This window comes from Vanellus vanellus, assembly GCF_965231255.1.
Source record: "Vanellus vanellus genome assembly, chromosome: 16".
Lineage (NCBI taxonomy): Eukaryota > Metazoa > Chordata > Aves > Charadriiformes > Charadriidae > Vanellus > Vanellus vanellus.
In genome coordinates this window covers 12,578,354-12,596,948 of record NC_138921.1, presented here as the reverse complement: position 1 = coordinate 12,596,948, position 18,595 = coordinate 12,578,354, and the positions used below count along the sequence as shown (strand labels likewise).

Genomic DNA, 18,595 nt, shown 5'->3' with positions numbered 1-18,595 from the left:
AGAGGATTTAAAAAGTAGCACCTCAGAGGGAGTAAGACTTTTTTTTTTTTTCTGGTCTTGGAAGCAGAGCTGTGTTGTATTCAACAATTTGGTGTACTACAGAAAGACATTTGGAGGGTTATTGAAAAACATTAGTGAGTAATTGTTATTCTGAAGTCCTAAAAATGCTGGTTCTGCCTCTTACCCTATTCATACCGGCCCCTTTTCAGTTATTACGTATTCCCAACTATCTAAGAAGATTTTTTTTTTAAATAAAATCCTAATCACTTAATTTCTATCCATCAGAAGGACTCAACAAGACCTGGGCTTAAGTAGCTGTGCTGCTACAGACTCCTTGTGTTAACTGTAGGCAGATTGCTCTGAGGATTTTTATGCTCAGACTCTTTCTGTGAATGGTCTATGGAGAACACTGCTGGTTTGAGACCAGAGCCAGCAGCCGTGAGTAGCTGCTCAATCTCAGCTATGTAGCCACTTAGCACTGGTCTCTTATGTGCCAATAGTGTGGCTCAGGAGCAGCAGTGCCTACGGATTTTTTTTTTTTTGACACTCCAGATGCTCAGCACTTTATCAACCGTATGTTAAGCCCAATGAAGACAAGCAGACCAGTAAGTTTTTATCAGCTGCCAGATCTGTCATGAAATGCTAAATGCTTAGGATTTATTTTGAGGGTCATACAAGCCCTATAAATAAACAAGTCCTATAAATAAACTTGAGAGAGCATCTTGGGCCATTAGCTCTTCAGAATAGCTATGCCTTCTACCACAATACCTTTATTTCCAGACTGAGAGTTACCAGGTCTTTGCAGGGGAATAGTTCATAGCTTCTACCTAAAGTCATTGTTAAACTTCCTTTCCATTCCAAAACTGTAATAGCAACAACTGAATGGAGGAAAAAGAAAGCCAATATTTATTTTAATTGAATTTGACTTTTAATTTCACTACTTTGTGTGGCTCTCTCAGATTCTTCTGCAGAGGCAATGTGCTTTTATAAATGGAATAGTTATGTTAACACCTCCAACTCTTTTGGCAACCTTAACAGTTAAATTATACATTATTTCTAAATCCTGATGGTTTTTTAATTTTTAAATGTAGATAATGGTAGCTATTGCTAGGTGGCAGCATTGTGACAGCTTAGTGTATTCAAACACTAGCAGGTGAACTCAGACCCACATCCTTAGAGCTGCAAAGAGAAAATAAGATTTACTCCTTTATTTTTATTTAATGTTTTCTGCCTCTTCTCCCAAAGCATGTGCCAGTTTTATGACTCTCCTTTTTCATTTCAAGTGTTTATCTGTAATCTATTTTCTTTCAGCATAAATCTTGTTTCATGCTTATGAGGCTCTTAATAGTTCCCTTGTAACTCCTTGCATAAATGCAAAAACATCTTTATTTTAAAATCAACCACATTAATTTGTCACTTCACTGCAGTGACTTAGTGAAGTAGTTTGTGAACTTATTTATCTTAACAATTTATGCTTTAATGATGATCAGAAAGGTACTTCAGTGGCATTTCCAACAAAAGAAAAAAGGAAGTAATATATTTAACTACGTTATTGTTAATGTTGATACTTTGAGCAGTGAGATTTTCCCCATTGCTAGTCATTCAGTGTTTACAAGAGGTGTGTATAGTTAGGTCTTTTGTCTCCTAGATGTTAATAGATAAGATAGTTTGGATAAACAGTGTTACGTATAACAGCTGCTGCAGTTTATGGCAGCTCTAGGTCCTTCATTCCTCATTGCCTGGATATACTGAAAATGAATCTCTGTCAAAGGCCTTATCTTGGAAAATCTGACTGGTAAAACCATGCTGTTAAAATTATAACCTGTCTGGAGTACTCTGCAACTCTGATGGCTGGGCAGAGTTGGAAGTGAACAAAGTTATTTATTCCATGGATTACAAGTGGTGTGCAGGGGGAATTGCTGAGGTCTAATGAGAGAGGCTGAAAAGTTATGTGAGAGAATCGAGAATGCAATTGCTGCTGCTGTAGATAGGCCCTGGGATTTACTTCAGCTGTGGTTAAAAAGAAACACTTGCCTGTAGTCCTGGAGTATATCCGGTGAAGGATTGACAACATTACGCTTTTTTGAAGTCTTAATGTGCTGTCAGAGTTTTGCTTTTCATTTATGTGAACTTACTTTTTTTTTTCTTTCACTATGTTTTTTTCAGGGTACGCTAATACAGCATCTGAAGGAACACATTCTTCATGGCAACATGACCAGCAATGACATTATTATGTACTATACAACGGCAAGTGTGGCTTATTAAGGCATTTAAAAAAATACTTTAATATCTTTTTCTTATAAAGATGGGAGAGCTTTTCCTACAAGTATACTTTTATGTACTTTGAAGTTCTGCAAGGGATTGTCCTATTTAACTGAGTTTAAAAAAATCAGGTGGAATAATAAAATGCAACAGGGACCTTTCTGATGAAAGGTCAAACCTATGTTAAATGTTTCTGATCTAATTAATGAGGAAAATGGATTGATTTTTTACAGTCTCTTAGGTTTAATGATCTAACTGCCTCATCGATATGACCTGCAAAACAGGCTTCACCTTCCTGTATCATGCAAGGATGGACCACAGAATTTGTCTTTCTGTTTTGGTGGGGAGGAAAGAAGCTGCACAACTTTAAGTTTACTAAAGAAAAGGGAATAAAACTGATCTATGTAGGAGTTCAGTTATGTCGTGGCTTTTTTCTAATGCTGTGGTAAAGAAAAATATTCCAAAGTCATCTATTACTGTAATGGTTTGAGAAGGCTAATGTCTTTCCTCATGAGTTCCTTTCTGAACTCTAACACTACTAGTCAGTTTGTAATATCTCCATGGAAGAGTCATTATAACTACCTTGTCCCAAAGTTGTCCTGTTTCTTGACTCATGCTCTAAAGGTTTGTGTACGGGGACATATGGTAAGGTATTTGTAAGGATAAGTTAGATGAACATGTAACTGATCCAGTCTTGGGACAGGTGAGAGGATAAACAGTGCGCCAGCCTTACTTTCTGATTCCTAAATAGTACAATTAAGTATAATCAGCAGAGATGGCCCTAAACTGAGTTGTTGGTTTAACAGTTTCTTAAAGCAGGAAAACTTTGGGCAAGGAAAGTGGGGAGGAAGATGGCACCTCTTGCATAACAGCAAGGAGCTTTTGGTCCAGATGACTTTGCCAAAAGCTACACCTGTCCCTCACTTTCTAGTTGCCTGTATCATGTCTAATGGCATCTCAGAGCAAGCAACACGCCTGATCCTGTGATAGAGCTGCCGGGAAAGCGGACAGCTAGCTGACAAAGATAGAAACTAATGTAGGTACCTTCTTTTTTTTTTCTCCAGACTGGCTGGATGATGTGGAATTGGTTAGTGACTGCACTTGCCACAGGAGCTTCAGTGGTCCTCTATGATGGATCTCCTCTAATTCCATCACCAAATGTGCTCTGGGACTTAACTGACAGACTAGGGTATGTAAGGAACATGAAATGGAAGGATAATGGTCTTTGCTCCTGTTACAATGACTGCATACAAGCAACCTCATTAAAGGTGTTATTCCCTTGGTCAGAAACTAGCATGTAGCACGATGTAGTTGCTTTTGGGTTAGCCTTGAGTGGAACTACTTCTTAAAATTTTGTGCTAAAACAGTCTTTGAGAGAGACCAGAAGAGACAAAGAGCTGATTGTTTCACATTTGAGTCAAGTATTTGGATTCCAGGCAAACAAAGAATTTGGGTTCAATAGTCAGTTTTCAAGAGCAGCCTTTTCAAAAGGCTGTAATTGGGAGCAATCTGAAGAGTAATTTCTCAGCACACTCAGAACTTAGAAAATAAGAATCCTTTATTTCAAGCAGCTCAACTTAAGACTCAATATAGTACTTTGACTTAAAGACATAAATTGACTGGAAAGGCTCAGCAGGGTTGCTTATATTTTCATATTTTGCTTTTTAATCTATAATGCTTAATTCTGTCAAGCTGTTCGTTGTTTTATGCAGTTCTTTGTCCCTAAAAATGCTCACAGTGCCCTCTCTGGAAGCATAGGGAAATGACAGGTATTGGATAAACAGCTATAAAATCCTGTGGTGGTATTTAGCTTTGTACACTTCCCTGTTTTGCCAACTGGATGTAAGGAGTAGATCTAAATTATATTACTAGTAAAATGAGTGTCATTTTTAATTGATAATTAAAATTAATTCATTTGTGGTGGAAAGTGGATGCCAAAAGATCCACTTTCTGACTCTTGGTAATTAATAATTTAAACTTCACTGTCTTTTGTGACATGTAATATTTAAAGACTGAAATTTTGCTATTCTAATTGAAGGTTAATGCCTAGTCAGAATGCTTCCAGTAAGAAAAAAACCAACCCAACACCACAAAAGAAAACCACAAACTTAAAACACCCCCTACCCCCTGAAAATAGCCCCAGTAGAATAACAGGCAAAAATTTAGAATTGACAAATAACACGGCTTATTTTTAAGCATTGTTTCTACATGCCAAAAGTAAGTGAAGATAACTGAAATGTGTCTGCATGTCTCACTTCTGTAATCTGGTGCTAAAAGTGGTGGCCATCTGTGTGGTACTTGATAATGCAGTCTGTTCCCAACTCAGTCATATGTTACATATTAAAAAAGGCTTCAACATGTTAAGACTACGTTACTTCTCTGAAGATGTACCATACTTTCTTTCAGATAGCATATTCTTATAGTACCATCAAGATATCTCATACTGCATGACAAGAATTAAGTGGACATCAATTAAAGATCTGTTCAAGTGAACTGTGTTTTGTCACCATCCCCCAATTATGTAGCATTTGGAAGGAAATAATAGGAGACCAGGCTCTACATGTGCTGTAGAGGAAGTGTCAAACAGCTTAAAAATAAACAGAGAAGCATTATGTATTCTAACTGTAAAAGAAGCAATAATTTGAAGCATGGAAGGAAAGTAAAAAAGTTACACAAGAGTAAAAATAGTTCTCATGATTGCTTCTCCAGTTATGTACCACAATGTACTTCTGTGGGCTTTTATGGTGCTGGTCCCATGTACCTCATAAATAGCTCTGTGCACCGGTGTGTTTGTGCAAGTAGCCTGTTCCTGTACCTACCAAAGAGGTGGCAGCCTCTCAGTAACTGTCATCCATCTAGAAGGCAAAGAAGACATCCTCTTTTGACAGTGTTGAAATAACCCCCTCTTCATCTCTGGAACTGTATTATCTCAAGAGCTGTTCTACCTTCCATCTTGCCTTTGGAGTAAGAGCAAAGGTAGCAGGATCTTACTTTAAGTTCTACTGATGTATGTACTGCCCGTGTTCCCTGCACTCAGGCTGTATCCCTTATCTGTATCTGTCTCTGCATTTTCTTGAGTGAGTTTATTGCCGTAATCTAAAATAATTTAGCAGAATGCAATGAAGAGGATTTCCTGACAGTCAGCAGGAACATTAAACTAGCACTTCCATCGACAGAGGAGGCAAAGGGTACAGCCATTGTTTAAAGTTTTAATTATGGAGAGCTCCGAATACATGTTTTGCAAGGGCAGAATTCAATTCAGTTAGCTAGGCCAAATTTCATGTTCAGTGAGGCACCTGCAACTCTGACTTTCAACAGTGGAAACTAAACAGGTATTGAAGAGAAAATCATGGGCCGCTGTCTTCGGAGTTCTTAGTTAAACTGTACCCTGAAATGGCAAAGTCTTTATGTAAAGGACTGCATTGCTTGACTAATCAATGTATAGAGTGTCTCAATGCCTCTGCCTACTGCAGCGGGGACTGCAGGTCTTTAGAATCTTAGTGTATTTAAATATGCAAAACGTAACTTTTTCCCTCTAGGATCACCATCCTTGGAACGGGGGCAAAGTGGCTGGCTGTGCTAGAAGAGAAAAATTTAAAACCATGTAAGCTTTAAAAACCTACTGAATCCCTTCTATCCTCCCTCTTGTCTTTCCTCTCCAGTTTCTGGCTCTGTGTCTTTTCACGAAGTCCTTTATGTAATTATTCTGTATTGTAGTGACAAATAGTTACAAACTCCTGTAAAAAGTCTACCTTAACCTATTTTGTTGGTTCCCTACTTTTTAAGGTGAAACACACAATCTTCAAACACTCCACACTATACTGTCTACAGGATCACCGCTCAAATCTCAAAGCTATGAGTATGTGTACAAACACATAAAAAGCAGTGTCCTCCTGGGATCCATTTCAGGTGATGCTTTTGTGCTGTGTGCACCTTACTAATTCTGTTCGTTGCCTGTGCATGTCATTCTTCCCGTTTGCTGCTGTATGTTTGGGAGGCTTAAGCCTTGCATAGTGCTTGGTTATAGTTAAACTGGAATTAATTGTCTTTTTGGTGCAGAGATTTTCTGCATAATTCAGTGTGCCATAATGAAGCTTGTACACTCAAAGGCTTTTAGGTGGAATGTTTCTGACATGGTGAATGTTTTGGGTTTTAGCTTTTTTTAAGCAGGATCATTTATTTTGACTGGCTGTCCTTAGGGGTAGCAGGGTAAGATCAAGAAAGAGTATTAACCTACAGAACATACTGTTCTGCAAATAGCTGACTTTAGCAGAAAATACCTCTTGGAGAGGTTTTTCCATGTTCCCATTTCAATTCTTTTGTGCCAAGTAATTGGCACTGCAGACAGATTTTTTGTAAATTACATAATTAGAGAAATATCAAGCCCACATACTGTGCAGTTTGTTGTGAGGAGTGCTAGCTGAGGCAACTGCTATTCACATAAGGTCCACCATAGAACTCATTCTGCTTTGTAATGAGGACTGACTTCAAAAAAGGGTGCTTTAACTCAGTTCAGTTTGACTTTTTTTAAAGTCTGACTATTCTGCTACTGAAATCACCTCTGACTCTAGTCTTAGGAAGAGTAGTGCTGAATCTTGAACTTGCTGCTATATAGATACTAATAGTCCCAAATGCAGAAGACTTTTTGTCAGTAAAGCTAACGTGATTAATTTGTGTCTTACAATTCTACTGGTTTGAAGTCCTATAAGCACTATAAATATTCCGGTTAAGTAAGCACTTTGATAGTATCTGGTTTTATTAAGATAACTGTTCATCCTATAGGCATGGCTCACCTCCCTCACCTTCCCTGCCCCCCCTGTGCTAATGACAACAATATATAAAGGCTAAGTAAATATTGAGTGGAATGGCTTGTCTGGTTACTTTACAGGAAATAAACTAGAAAACACTTCTAAGTGATCTTAAATATCTAGGTCTGTGAACTAGGGCCTGTTTATTTTCTTACTCATATAAATGGAAATTTCCTTAAATGAGATTAAAGAAACTGCTGGAAGAAGAAAAGTTATGCCCTAAGGAATATTTCTGCATGGAGGGCATACATGTATTAAGACATGAAATAAAAGAAACCTTCTTTTAATAAAAGTCACATAACATTCTAGATAATACTGTTTTGTTTAATGTGGGTCAGAAGCATTTGGCAAAGGAGGCAGTTTGCTGTTCTAGAGTTCTTATGTAGTTTCTGGTTTTGCTATTTCCAAAAAGTATTGTGTATTCTAAATGGACTTCTTTTATTGTAGGTGGGACAGATATAATTTCATGTTTCATGGGTCAGAATGTAACAATTCCAGTTTACAAAGGAGAAATTCAGGCCAGAAATCTTGGAATGGCTGTGGAAGCATGGAATGATGAAGGTAACTATTATCCAAAATACCATGCACACTTATGAAATGCAATACTTGTGACCTGAAGTTTCCTTCATCAGATTGGTAGACAGTCAGCTGTTACATGGGCGATTTCACTTTGGAAACATTCCATAAAACCTGGATCTGGATACATCCGATCTGGATCGTATAGGACTCTGAAGATAATCAGTGTGTAAAAAGGCCCTTTCCCATTACTCTGCTAAAGCATATCAAGGCCAAATTCTAGCCTCTGGTGTGCGTGCTAATTAGCTGTGTTGCTGTGGATGCCAGGTTGGCTTCTGCCCTGTGGTGTAACTCTCCTGAATTACTGAGGTTAAGTTAGGGATGAGTATAGGAATTGAACACAAGCTGTTAAGACCACCAGTCACAGCTCATATCTACATCAACATCTGGCATGTGAGTAATAACTGTAGATGCTCTTTGCTTTGATACTCTATTGTTTACAGAGGGGAAATGCAGAAAATGCCTCTTTCTTTATGAACAGGAAAACCGGTTTGGGGTGAAAGTGGAGAGCTGGTTTGTACCAAGCCTATTCCCTGTCAGCCTACGCACTTCTGGAATGATGAGAATGGCAACAAGTACAGGAAGGCTTATTTTTCAAAATACCCAGGTATGTAATGAAGGGCTTGGGATATTGCTCAAACTGACCAAGGATATAGGTTGTATGGCTGTTCTTTGGAAGGTACAGGTTTATTCTTGCCCGGTGATAGGCAGGTGCGGCTTTGAATCTAGATTTTCAGGGTGAGAACTCCACAGCATGTTTCATAATCTGTTTTCTAGTGCTTTGTTTTGAATATGGATCCAAATCAATTTAATAAGAATCTCTGGAAAGCTCCAATCCCATTTTGCTCCTGCTCCCATTAGGCAGATACAACGGTAACAGCCTGATAATCTGTGGTGCAGACATAGACTGCTTGGTAGGAGTGTGAAATGAAAGTGCTGAATAGGTCAGGGAGCAATCCTCCATTAATGAGTGCTACTGCACCTCTGCCAGATTGCTCCTGCCTAGCTGGAGGAGTGAATCCTAAGGGATAAGTGCTGACCTGCTACCTCATTAGCATGAGGTTTAAGTATATGCTGCCTCAGACATGCATATTCTGCACATACAGTCTTCCAGCGGTGGTAAGAGTAATGGAGCAGATACTGTGGGATGGAGGCTTTCTTCCTGGTAATTGTGGAGGACTCTGCTCATCCAGAGCTTTTGCTTATGTGGCACAGCGATGCTGAACTCCCTGCTGCCTACTGGGCAGGGGCTTTTATAGGAGCAGGACTTCAAGCTGCTTCTTTTGGAGATGGAAGCTCTTTCACAAATAGCAGCAATACAAAGTGGATTCACAAGAGAAGTCAGGATGTGCAGTAGGATATAATCATGTTGGAAAATTGAGGGAACATGGAAGCTGCAGTCTGTATGTAAGCCTGACAACAATAAATGAAAAAGTGTGAAGATGGTTAGACTGAAATCACTGTGGTCCAGAGGTTCTGTCTGAAACCCCTCTTTTGTCTTTCCTTGTAAATGGACTTAAGATGGTAACAGTTACATTAGAAAATGGTCTTATGTGCAAATAATTGAGGTTTGTGTTTTCCTTAGAAAAAATTGAGTAGAATTGGCATGTATTTCTGTTTGTGGTAGGCTGCTGTAGTGGTATCAATCTTAAAGATAATATTAAAGTTATTCTGGCTCTGAGAAGTCAAATCTAATATTACATTAGCACAAATCAAGGACATTAAGCACATAAGCTCCCTAGGGAATTGAGACCTGTTGTGCAAGCCTGGAAAGCTGCTTGCGCAGAATTGTACATCATAAAAGTGGATCCAGAAAGACTGGTGGGAATATTGTTACCGTTGTGGAAGAGTCTTGCAGTCTAGTGTTCAGAGCAGCAATTCCTCTGTTTTTTAAAGGCTGCTCTATAGTCATGCAAACAAGCAATTCAGAAGATAACCTAAGGTTTGATCCTAATATGTGACCTACTTTTTCTTGTGTGCTGGCTCTTTGTAGTAAATGTGATGTGGATTGTTTGCATAGTTAAGTACTGTTGCATTTGCTGTGGGCAGTTCTCAAAGTATATCTGAGATGTTATATTTTTGTATGTATTTTATGAAGTTATGTGAGTTGACTTACACAAATGTCTGCTGTGACTGGATGAATAAGAAATCAGCTGCTTAACCTTTGTCATTCTCTAATAGGTGTTTGGGCCCATGGTGATTACTGCAAAATTAATCCCAAGACAGGAGGAATTGTCATGCTGGGTCGCAGGTATAGTATTTTGGTGAAAGTGTTCTGAGTAAAAAAATTTGCAAACTTCACATTAGAGCACAATGTACGTGGTTCTCAGTCATGTCTATTAGCTTTATATTTGTTTTGTTAAATCTAGTATTGTGGATTTCAACCCTTAAATTAACCAGAGCTGCTGGATTATAGGGAAGGGAGCCCATTTCAAAGTTCTACCCTGCTTTTGTATATGTGAACACAAGACAGTATTGGACTTGGGTTTGTGTTGCATAGTTTATAATGATCATCTATAAGAGTTTGAATTGAGTGCAGCACATTCAAGGCAGTGAATCAGGAAACTTCTTCTGGTTTTGGCTTTGCCATTGACTTGCCTGACAGCAAAGCTTAATTATAGAAGGTCAGATATTAAGTTGCACTTGTGTTAGTGATCACAGACATTCAAGATCACAATTGAGGTGATTTTTTTCTGCTTGCATTTAAAAGTTGCTGTTTGAAACAAAGTTGAGTGAATGCCTTGAAGCTGTGTCTGGCATAGCCACAAGCAGACCTACTCAACAGACATACAGTGTGAGGATGCTATATGTGAAACCAGTTCCAGCTATAAGACTGGAAAGTAACAATACACAATTGCAATATGGTGGAGTACTACAAAGATTCTTGGTCTGTTTTGTTATCAGTGGGGGGGTGGGTGTATTTGTAGGCTACTGGAAAAGGACTAAGAAAGGTGAATATATAATGTTGAGGTTCTCTGTGCAACTTCATTCTAATGAGCAAAATGCCTTTTTGAATCAAATTCTTCTAAAATTCTGTTTCTAATGTGGCTGCATATTCACTGCATGAAATGCAGAGAGGCTTTGTTAATTGCATCAATTTTTCTCTTTTCAAACTAATCACATTCTAATGCTTTGTTTTATGTGTGATTTTTCAGTGATGGCACTTTAAATCCAAATGGAGTAAGATTTGGAAGTTCTGAAATCTATAACATAGGTATGAAGTTAACTTTTCATCTCTTTCAACTATGACATTGCCTTAAATCTGAATTGCAAGCACAATAAAGGTGTTTGGAAGGAATAAGTAATAAAAGGCCACTTCTCAATTTTTTGTTTTTAAAATGAAAGTCAGTACAGAGCATATTAGCATTAACAGTAAAATTCTGGTTTTTAGACTTTAAATTGTTTGCTTTCCTGAAGTATCTGTAGGACTGGAGATAAGTAGTTGAGATGTGTTCTTCATAAGATGTTGCTTTCATATAATAAGGCCTTACAGACTAATTATATCATGCAGACTTATAGAAGAATACCTAATTTCTGAGGCTTTTTTTTTTTTTTTTTTTTCCCCCAAGAGAAGCTCTTGACACTAGTTTTATTGTGTCTTTCCTAATGATTAGAAGAAGTCCTTGAGATTGTGCTTTATATTTCACAGGAGGCCTATCATGTGAAAGGTGCTAATATGAGATGTAAGGACCTGTTGCCTCTCCTTGTTCTTGTGTGATCAGGCATGTTTTATGTCTATGCTGCAATGGGGATTGTGAGGAAAGCCAAAGAAAAAGGCTTAGTGTAAAAGCTTGTTATCTGTCCCAAAAGTTACAGCAATTTTTTTTTTTTTTGTCCTGGACTTAAATATATATAGTCCTTAAACCTGGATTTTTCACCTGAGCAGGAGTTAAAATTTCAGGGCGCTCAGCGGGGAAGCTGTAGAATATTGTAGAATAACCTAGCCAGGATGTTTGTTTTGCATTTGCAGCTCTAGAGGTGATATTTCTTTTGGTGCAACCACAAAAATGTGTATCCAGAATAATACACAAATGCAGGTGCTAATAAGGACTCTTCCTTATTTTCAGTTGAAGCCTTTGAGGAGGTTTCTGATAGCCTCTGTGTCCCTCAGTACAACAAAGATGGAGAAGAGAGGGTGATACTCTTCCTGAAGATGGCATTAAACCATACGTTCAGCGAGGATCTGGTGAAAAGAATTCGAGATGCAATACGTATAGCGCTTTCTGCCAGGCATGTTCCAAGCCTCATTCTAGAAACCAAAGGCATTCCGGTATGTCATGAAAAATGCTGCCTACTTTTTTTTCTTTGTCACCTTGAATAGTAATTAAGGAGCAGTTGTCATTGCTCTTCAAACCCACATGCGTGGAAATTTTAGCATCTCAAAAGTGTATTCGAGCTTTATAAATAGTTTGTCTATGTTGCCTAGCAACACCGTTTCATCTCCTTTTCAGCTAAGCATGTTTTTGTTTTTTAACAATACCTAAAAATGCCCATTTTCAGTTTATAAATGTGCTGTGTTTTCTCAGTAATATATACTTAAGCCTTTTAAAGTAAAATATTGAAAAGGTAATTTAACTTTAGCTTTTCTGGCTGCCCATAAGCTTATTTTGGTTTGGTTTTCCCGTTACAAGTGACATTCTTATTAAAGCTGAGAACACTGAGCAAATTTATGAAATCATTTTGTAAACCATTTCACTTTTATTATCTGTTTAGCCCCTTAAACGTAGCTCTGTCACTGTCTTAACTGTAGCAGTAACTAAAATAAAATCTTTGTACTTACAAGCAGGGGGAGAGAAATTTGTATAGCTAAAGGTTCTGCATGCCCAGTCTTCCAGAGCTGCGTTACTCTACAGTGCTCTTTCTTGCTGTACGAACTCCTTAGTGGGAATGCCTGTTTTATAGTCCTCTGTGATGCTGGAGTCTCCTCAACAGCTCTAGGAGCAGCAGAATGGGGGTGCAGAGTGTAGTTGTCTCAAGTCCTATTTGCACATAGAATCATAGAATTGTCTAGGTTGGAAGAGACCCTTGGGATCGAGTCAAACCATCTACCCCACTCTACAAAGTTCTCCCCTACACCATATCCCCCAACACCACATCTAAATGCCTCTTAAACACATCCAGGGGTGGTGACTCAACCACCTCCCTGGGCAGTTTATTCCAATGCCCGACCACTCTTTCATAGACTCTTTCGTAGACTCATATTTCATAGACTTGAGTGCACCTAGAGAAAAGATTTGAGACTTCAGACCGCTCGTTTGATATTCTGATACCCATTTACTGCCAGTGTAGGTTTCCATGTGAAAGTGGTCTAGGGTTCAGGACTGCCAGCCTCTACAGTGCACACGGCGATCTAGTTCTGATCTGTTGAGTTACTTCTGTTACAGGCCACTGTAGGCAAATAATACTTGGCTCTAAAAGTCATCTTTGAGCGTAAAATCCCCTGCACCTGTTAAACAGTGAAGTCTAGATTTTCCTGGGCTGCAACTTAGCTTCTGCATGAAGTGTTGGACTTGTAAACCTTGTAAACCACCTGAATGTGTAGCACGAAGTTGATGGCAGTGAGGCGTTTGTGATGGGCTGCCCCTCAGGAAAACCGGCTTAGATCATTAATTAGTTCACACTTTGAATTTACAATTGAGTGAATTTTAATTACCTTTCAGGTAAATACGCCAGTGGTAAAGTGATCAAAGCTGTCTGCCATCTTTCAAAGAAAGTTTTGCTTGGAAGGGAAACCTCTGTCTATTTTCTGCTAGTTTTAAAAATGTATTTGAATCTTCATCTGAAAATACAATCTAATCCTGACTGTATACTGACATTGTGTACTGGTAGGAATAGTATAGCTGAGTTGAAGTAATTAAGACTTTAGTAATACAAGGTTTTTAATGAGAGATCCAGGTGGTAAAAAAAATACTGCAGATTCTTAGTGGAAGCTTTTCTAGACCTGTTGTGACCAGATAAGCATTCTGGTCACCATCTACAAGATGTTTAGTGATAAAAGTAAACAAATTTGCTTTGCTGAACAGTCAGTCTGATTTTTATTTTTTAAAGGGGACAGTTCCCTTGTAGGCCACTGAGGTGTTCTGGTCAGAGCACTTGAGAAAATGAGGTTGCTAATTGTTGAGGAGGAAGAGTGGTTGATAAAGGTGGTTCAGGAGGCTAGGATTACACATGACTTCAGTAGCTTTAATAAGGAAAAGTCTAACTTACTGTCAAGATCAATATTGCAAGAGTGTATTGAGTTGAGGATTATTTAGCCTGGCTCTGAAAGATCTCTAGTGAAAAATGGTGGTGCCATTTTCAGGGGTTTCGGTGGCTTTGGAGGCCAAGAGCAGCCTGAGTTCCTTCATCAGCGGATTCAGTAGTAAAGCAAGTGTGACTTCTGTTCTAGACCAGACAGACAAGACTAAGGAGATATTTGGAAGTCAGCTTTTCAAAGTTGCTGTCCCCCAAAACTTCTCAGTGGTACGAGCCCAAGGAAGGTGGTATTAAAGCCTGTAAAAGCAGAGATCATCATCTAAAATGGGCCATAACAGTTCCTGTTAACGTTGGAGTAGTTCTTCCTTACTGTACTTTACTGGTCAGAAATTAGTGGCCTGATCCCAAGAATAGAAGAATTAGGTTTGGGTTGTGGTTTGGTTTTTTTCTTTCTGCAATGCCCTTTCTTTTAGGGTCACACAACGTAACAATGTGTGATTCATAGGTGGAGGTGAAGCATCTGTTATGTTTTGTTTTGAAAAATTTAAATGAAGAGGACCATTTAAGATCAGTGTTTCACTTTGGCCTATTAGAAAAAGACTTTCCATTTAAGACATGAGTTTCATGGTTTTCTTCTCCCAAAGCTCAATGGAGTTGCGCTTTGTTTTTGAGCCCATCCTTAGAAAATCAAAAATTGTTTGAAAATTGCATGTGTCAGAACATAAAACATTGAAGATTATTAGTGTTTATACCATGATTCTGGTCTGGTTTCATTGGTTTAAGTTGGAGACTGATCAGGTTCTCACAGTATTACCACATAGGAGTAATAAACTAATATCACATGTAAACTCTTCTTTGAATTCAACTTACTCTTAAAGTGATTTGCAGAAGAAAGATTCTGGTGCCTCAAGTGTAACAGAAGGGAGGACACTGTGCTAAATTTTGATTGCATTCTGGGATTGGTGGGGGGTTCATGAATATTTCCGTAAAGCTATTACATGAAAAGTGTAATTTTATCATTGCTGGTTTTGTTTTTCAGTATACGATAAATGGGAAAAAAGTGGAAGTAGCTGTGAAGCAAATAATTGCGGGGAAAGAAGTTGAGCAGCGAGGAGCTTTCTCAAACCCAGAGACTTTGGACCTGTACCAAAATATTCCTGAATTACAGAACTTCTGAAGTCACTCGTTTCGTTTTGTTTGTGTTTTTTTTTTTTTTTTTTGCTTCTGTCTTTGTTCTGTGTTTATTTTTGTATATACCAATACTGTATGTAAAGAAAAAGCTCTATTTAATACCAGTGGTTCTTTTAAAAGAAAAAATATTTCATTAAGTGCATTATGAAAGGCTTGGGTAAAGCTTAGCTCCCTTTTATTGGTTAAATATGCCATATATCTTGGAGTTTTTTCCAGCCTGGAAGGAGGAATCTGCCTGTTTTGATTTCTATATATATATATAGGAGTGCATCTTTTCTGGTTAGACTTGCATCAGCAGCCCATCAACATGAGCACCGATAGCATAAGTTACAGTTGCAAGTAGAATATTTCTCTCATAAAATGTTCACTTTCTTTTTTTAAACTGGGTTTTTAGCAACATTTTTTCAATCTGTGTTTGTCACCTGTAAGGAATATACAGTGATTTTAACTACTTGATTGTGACACGTGAGTGTTCTATATTTAGTGTGCATTCAAATGTTTTTTATAAAGCCAAATCATAATGCACTAAACCCATTTGACTTGACTCAGAATAATTTCAGTCTTGAAATATCTCACGGTACCCTTGAAGATAATTGCTGCTTCATTTTTGTGGTGTAACCTTCTTATTGTTTTAAGCTTTTAGTTGCTAGACTTCTGGGGGTTCAGAAGGTGAGGGAGCAGTCTCCTCATCCTTATTCCTGGTGTGACTCCGGGTTATTTCCATGGAATTTACTGTCATTACTGTGGATTAACATCATTGCAGTTGAAGACAGCATTTTGCTTCCTTGTTTTGAAGTTCTTTATTGTCTGTAAGGCAACAATCCTGTGTTATGTTAGTTGAAGAATTCTGGTGTGTTTGTTTATTAAAAGCTGATGGGTTTTGTAACTTTTTTTAACGAAATGTCATGTTGAAAGTGAAAGACTAAAATGTTTTCTAGCTCTGTATCCTTCCAGTTTATAAAGGGAAAAATACTGTAATGAGCATACTAAAACAGTAAAATGGAAGCACTAAACCATTGTTTTGTTTCTGATAAAATACAGTTGCAGTAGTTGTACCGAACCTCTGGCATTCGATATCTCCTGCACTATTTAAATTTTGTGGGTTAAGTATTTAATGCATTAAAATCGTGGATGTACTTACAGTTGTGTTGAATGCATTCAGCACTGCTAGAGTTAATTGAAAGGAATTGATTCTTTATATATATTTATTATATATTACATCTGTTTCAACTTTCACTCAGTTACTGTCTTATTTTTATTTTCCTTCTGGGTGTCATGGAATTGTTTTTAGCTCAATTTGTTACAGTTTAATGGTATTAATCCAAGTCCACCCCACTACAAAATTATTGTTCTCTGAAAGTTTCATCCTCTTTTCTTATGCAGAGCCCAGGACAAGTAAAACATTGCTGCTAGTGCTGTATGCATGGTTGGCTCATTGAGAAGGTCACAGGTGAACAGGAGTGGAAGACAGCTTGCTGAAAATATGCCTTGTGTCAGTACAGTAAGAAGTTGTAGATTGTGATATATTAATGTTGCCAGAAGGGATACTCTGCTATTTAGGACAAAATCTAGATGCTCATACTCATGTTTAGCTGCAGCTAGTAAAAGTTAATTGTATATTTGTTCCACCTTGTGATAGACTTCAGCTTGCTTGTGCCAGTAAGCTGAAGGCTGTTGCAGAATGTCACATACAGCTGCTAATAATTCAGTAAGAGTGAAAGTCCCTATAAATGCAGCAGAGGAGTAGCCCCTCTCAGGTGGTCTATGACTGAATCAAAAGAACGCAGTCACTGTGGACACTGGCTCCACATTCACTGCAGGATGCAGAAATGCCTCATTAGCAAATGAGACTTTAAATGAGCTGGTCTCCATTTGACTTTCTGAACTGTACCAAGTCAGACAATATACCATCCTGGCATGATAAATGTGATAATATAAATACCAAGCACCCATTAGAAAAGTATGAAAATGAGCTAACCAGCTGCCAATAATCTATGATTAAAAGTACTTTTAAATTCCTTTCCCCTCTGGCATGCTATATATAAATTTTACATTAACTGTGACTTTGTATTCATTAAAACTTCATTATATTGTTCTTTAATTCATGCAAAATGTCTGGAGTTTACAAAGCCCACAGATGCTTATTAATAAGTAATTTTGGGGTATTTCATTAATTAAAGATAGTTTAGAAGCACAGATACATTAAGAACATATACAATGCCCAGAGGCTGCATTTTAAATACTTAAATCCTGCTGGAAACACTGTAGAAAGTTTTGTTGATGGATATAATTTGATCTCTTGCAAATGTCAGATGTTGCAAAGCTTTTCCCAGACTATAGTTACAAACACAGACAGTTATATATTGATCTATATATTGAAAATGACTTTATAGCCATAAAGCCTTGATGGGTGATGCGAACTGTACTATGCAGATGAACAACCTTTTTGTGCCTCACCTGGTTTCAGGGGTCTGAGTTTTGGAAGTGCTGGATGCTGACAGCTGTGGAAACCCGGGGAGGAGAGGGCTGTGTGTGCTTGCATTAGGCTGTGAAGTGACTTGCATGTGAAAGGAGGCTGTGGCAGAGCTGGGAAAGCCATCCAGGCTTCCTGAGTGCAGCTCCTCCCATTCCAAATCCTGTCCTCCAAACATCCATCCAGTTCAAAATATCATTGGCATGGAAGCAGGGACCTGAAGTTATCACAGTTTGCAAAGGAAAAGCAGAGAACATAACTCCTTCTGCCTCCCATCCCGGGTTATAAACTAGCTGTGTTCTTTCCAGGGCTCGGGCATAGGGTAATTCCGGTCAAAGGTGGTTTCAAGGGGGTCCTTGCAAACTGGTGGCACCCAGATGCTTGGCTACAAGGATAGGGTTGGGCATGGTAGTGCAGCTCCTGATACCACAGTGCTGTCAGCAAACACTCCTGTGAGTGCCATGGCTCTGTGATGCTCCTCAGGCGTGAGCTGGGTAACCCTCGCAGAGTGTCGGAGCTGATGGAGTGCTCACCAACCTCCAGGTGTTTGTGTCTGGAAAGACTTGATGCCTTATGGCTGTCAGTGTGTAACTAGTTGTACCTTGAGTGTGTAGACCCCTTCATTTTTTGTTGCCTATTTATAATTCAGGGTTCACAGTGTTTTGGGAAGTTACATATGCAGATTTTAGTGGCATGTGTGGCATGCAAATAGAGCTAGTTCTGGAAATTGCTTTAAGTTCTGGCATAAATGTTCAACAGCAAGGTAATGCAGGCTGGGTGCTTCTCTCACTCAGTCTTCTGCAAATTTGAGAGTGACTGTTGAATTATGTGATGGAATCAGCCCATTTGCCCTTGACTCACTGAGAGATGTGTTTTTATCACTCCCCTTTTAGAAATGTGCTTTTGTCAGCTCCTGTTAGAGCAGGTACTTCCCCCTCCCACTACCTTATGATTTCAATTAATTTCCCTGGTTAGTGGTGGTTCTCAAAGAAATAAAATGAGCTGGTACACAACAGCCCAAGCAGGGCATAGCTGATAAAATTGTTTATTGTTATGTGCAAGAGAAATTGATCGTGTGAATTACTTATTC

The 18,595-nt window shown here is 38.5% G+C and overlaps 1 protein-coding gene across 1 annotated transcript in view; it reads left to right on the top strand.

Annotated features, from left to right (window-relative positions):
- The window catches only part of AACS (acetoacetyl-CoA synthetase), a gene marked incomplete at its 5' end in the record, with an annotated part of 42,940 nt that extends 26,678 nt beyond the window's left edge, over positions 1-16,262 (top strand). Inside the window, 10 exons of the mRNA XM_082491758.1 lie at positions 2,167-2,247; positions 3,327-3,451; positions 5,802-5,866; positions 6,049-6,171; positions 7,518-7,631; positions 8,128-8,253; positions 9,828-9,897; positions 10,802-10,860; positions 11,714-11,916; positions 14,881-16,262. Of these exons, the coding sequence (XP_082347884.1) occupies positions 2,167-2,247; positions 3,327-3,451; positions 5,802-5,866; positions 6,049-6,171; positions 7,518-7,631; positions 8,128-8,253; positions 9,828-9,897; positions 10,802-10,860; positions 11,714-11,916; positions 14,881-15,018 (1,104 nt within the window). The 3' untranslated portion in view covers positions 15,019-16,262. The remainder of the gene's footprint in view (positions 1-2,166; positions 2,248-3,326; positions 3,452-5,801; positions 5,867-6,048; positions 6,172-7,517; positions 7,632-8,127; positions 8,254-9,827; positions 9,898-10,801; positions 10,861-11,713; positions 11,917-14,880) is intronic.
- Positions 16,263-18,595: the final 2,333 nt, after the last annotated feature.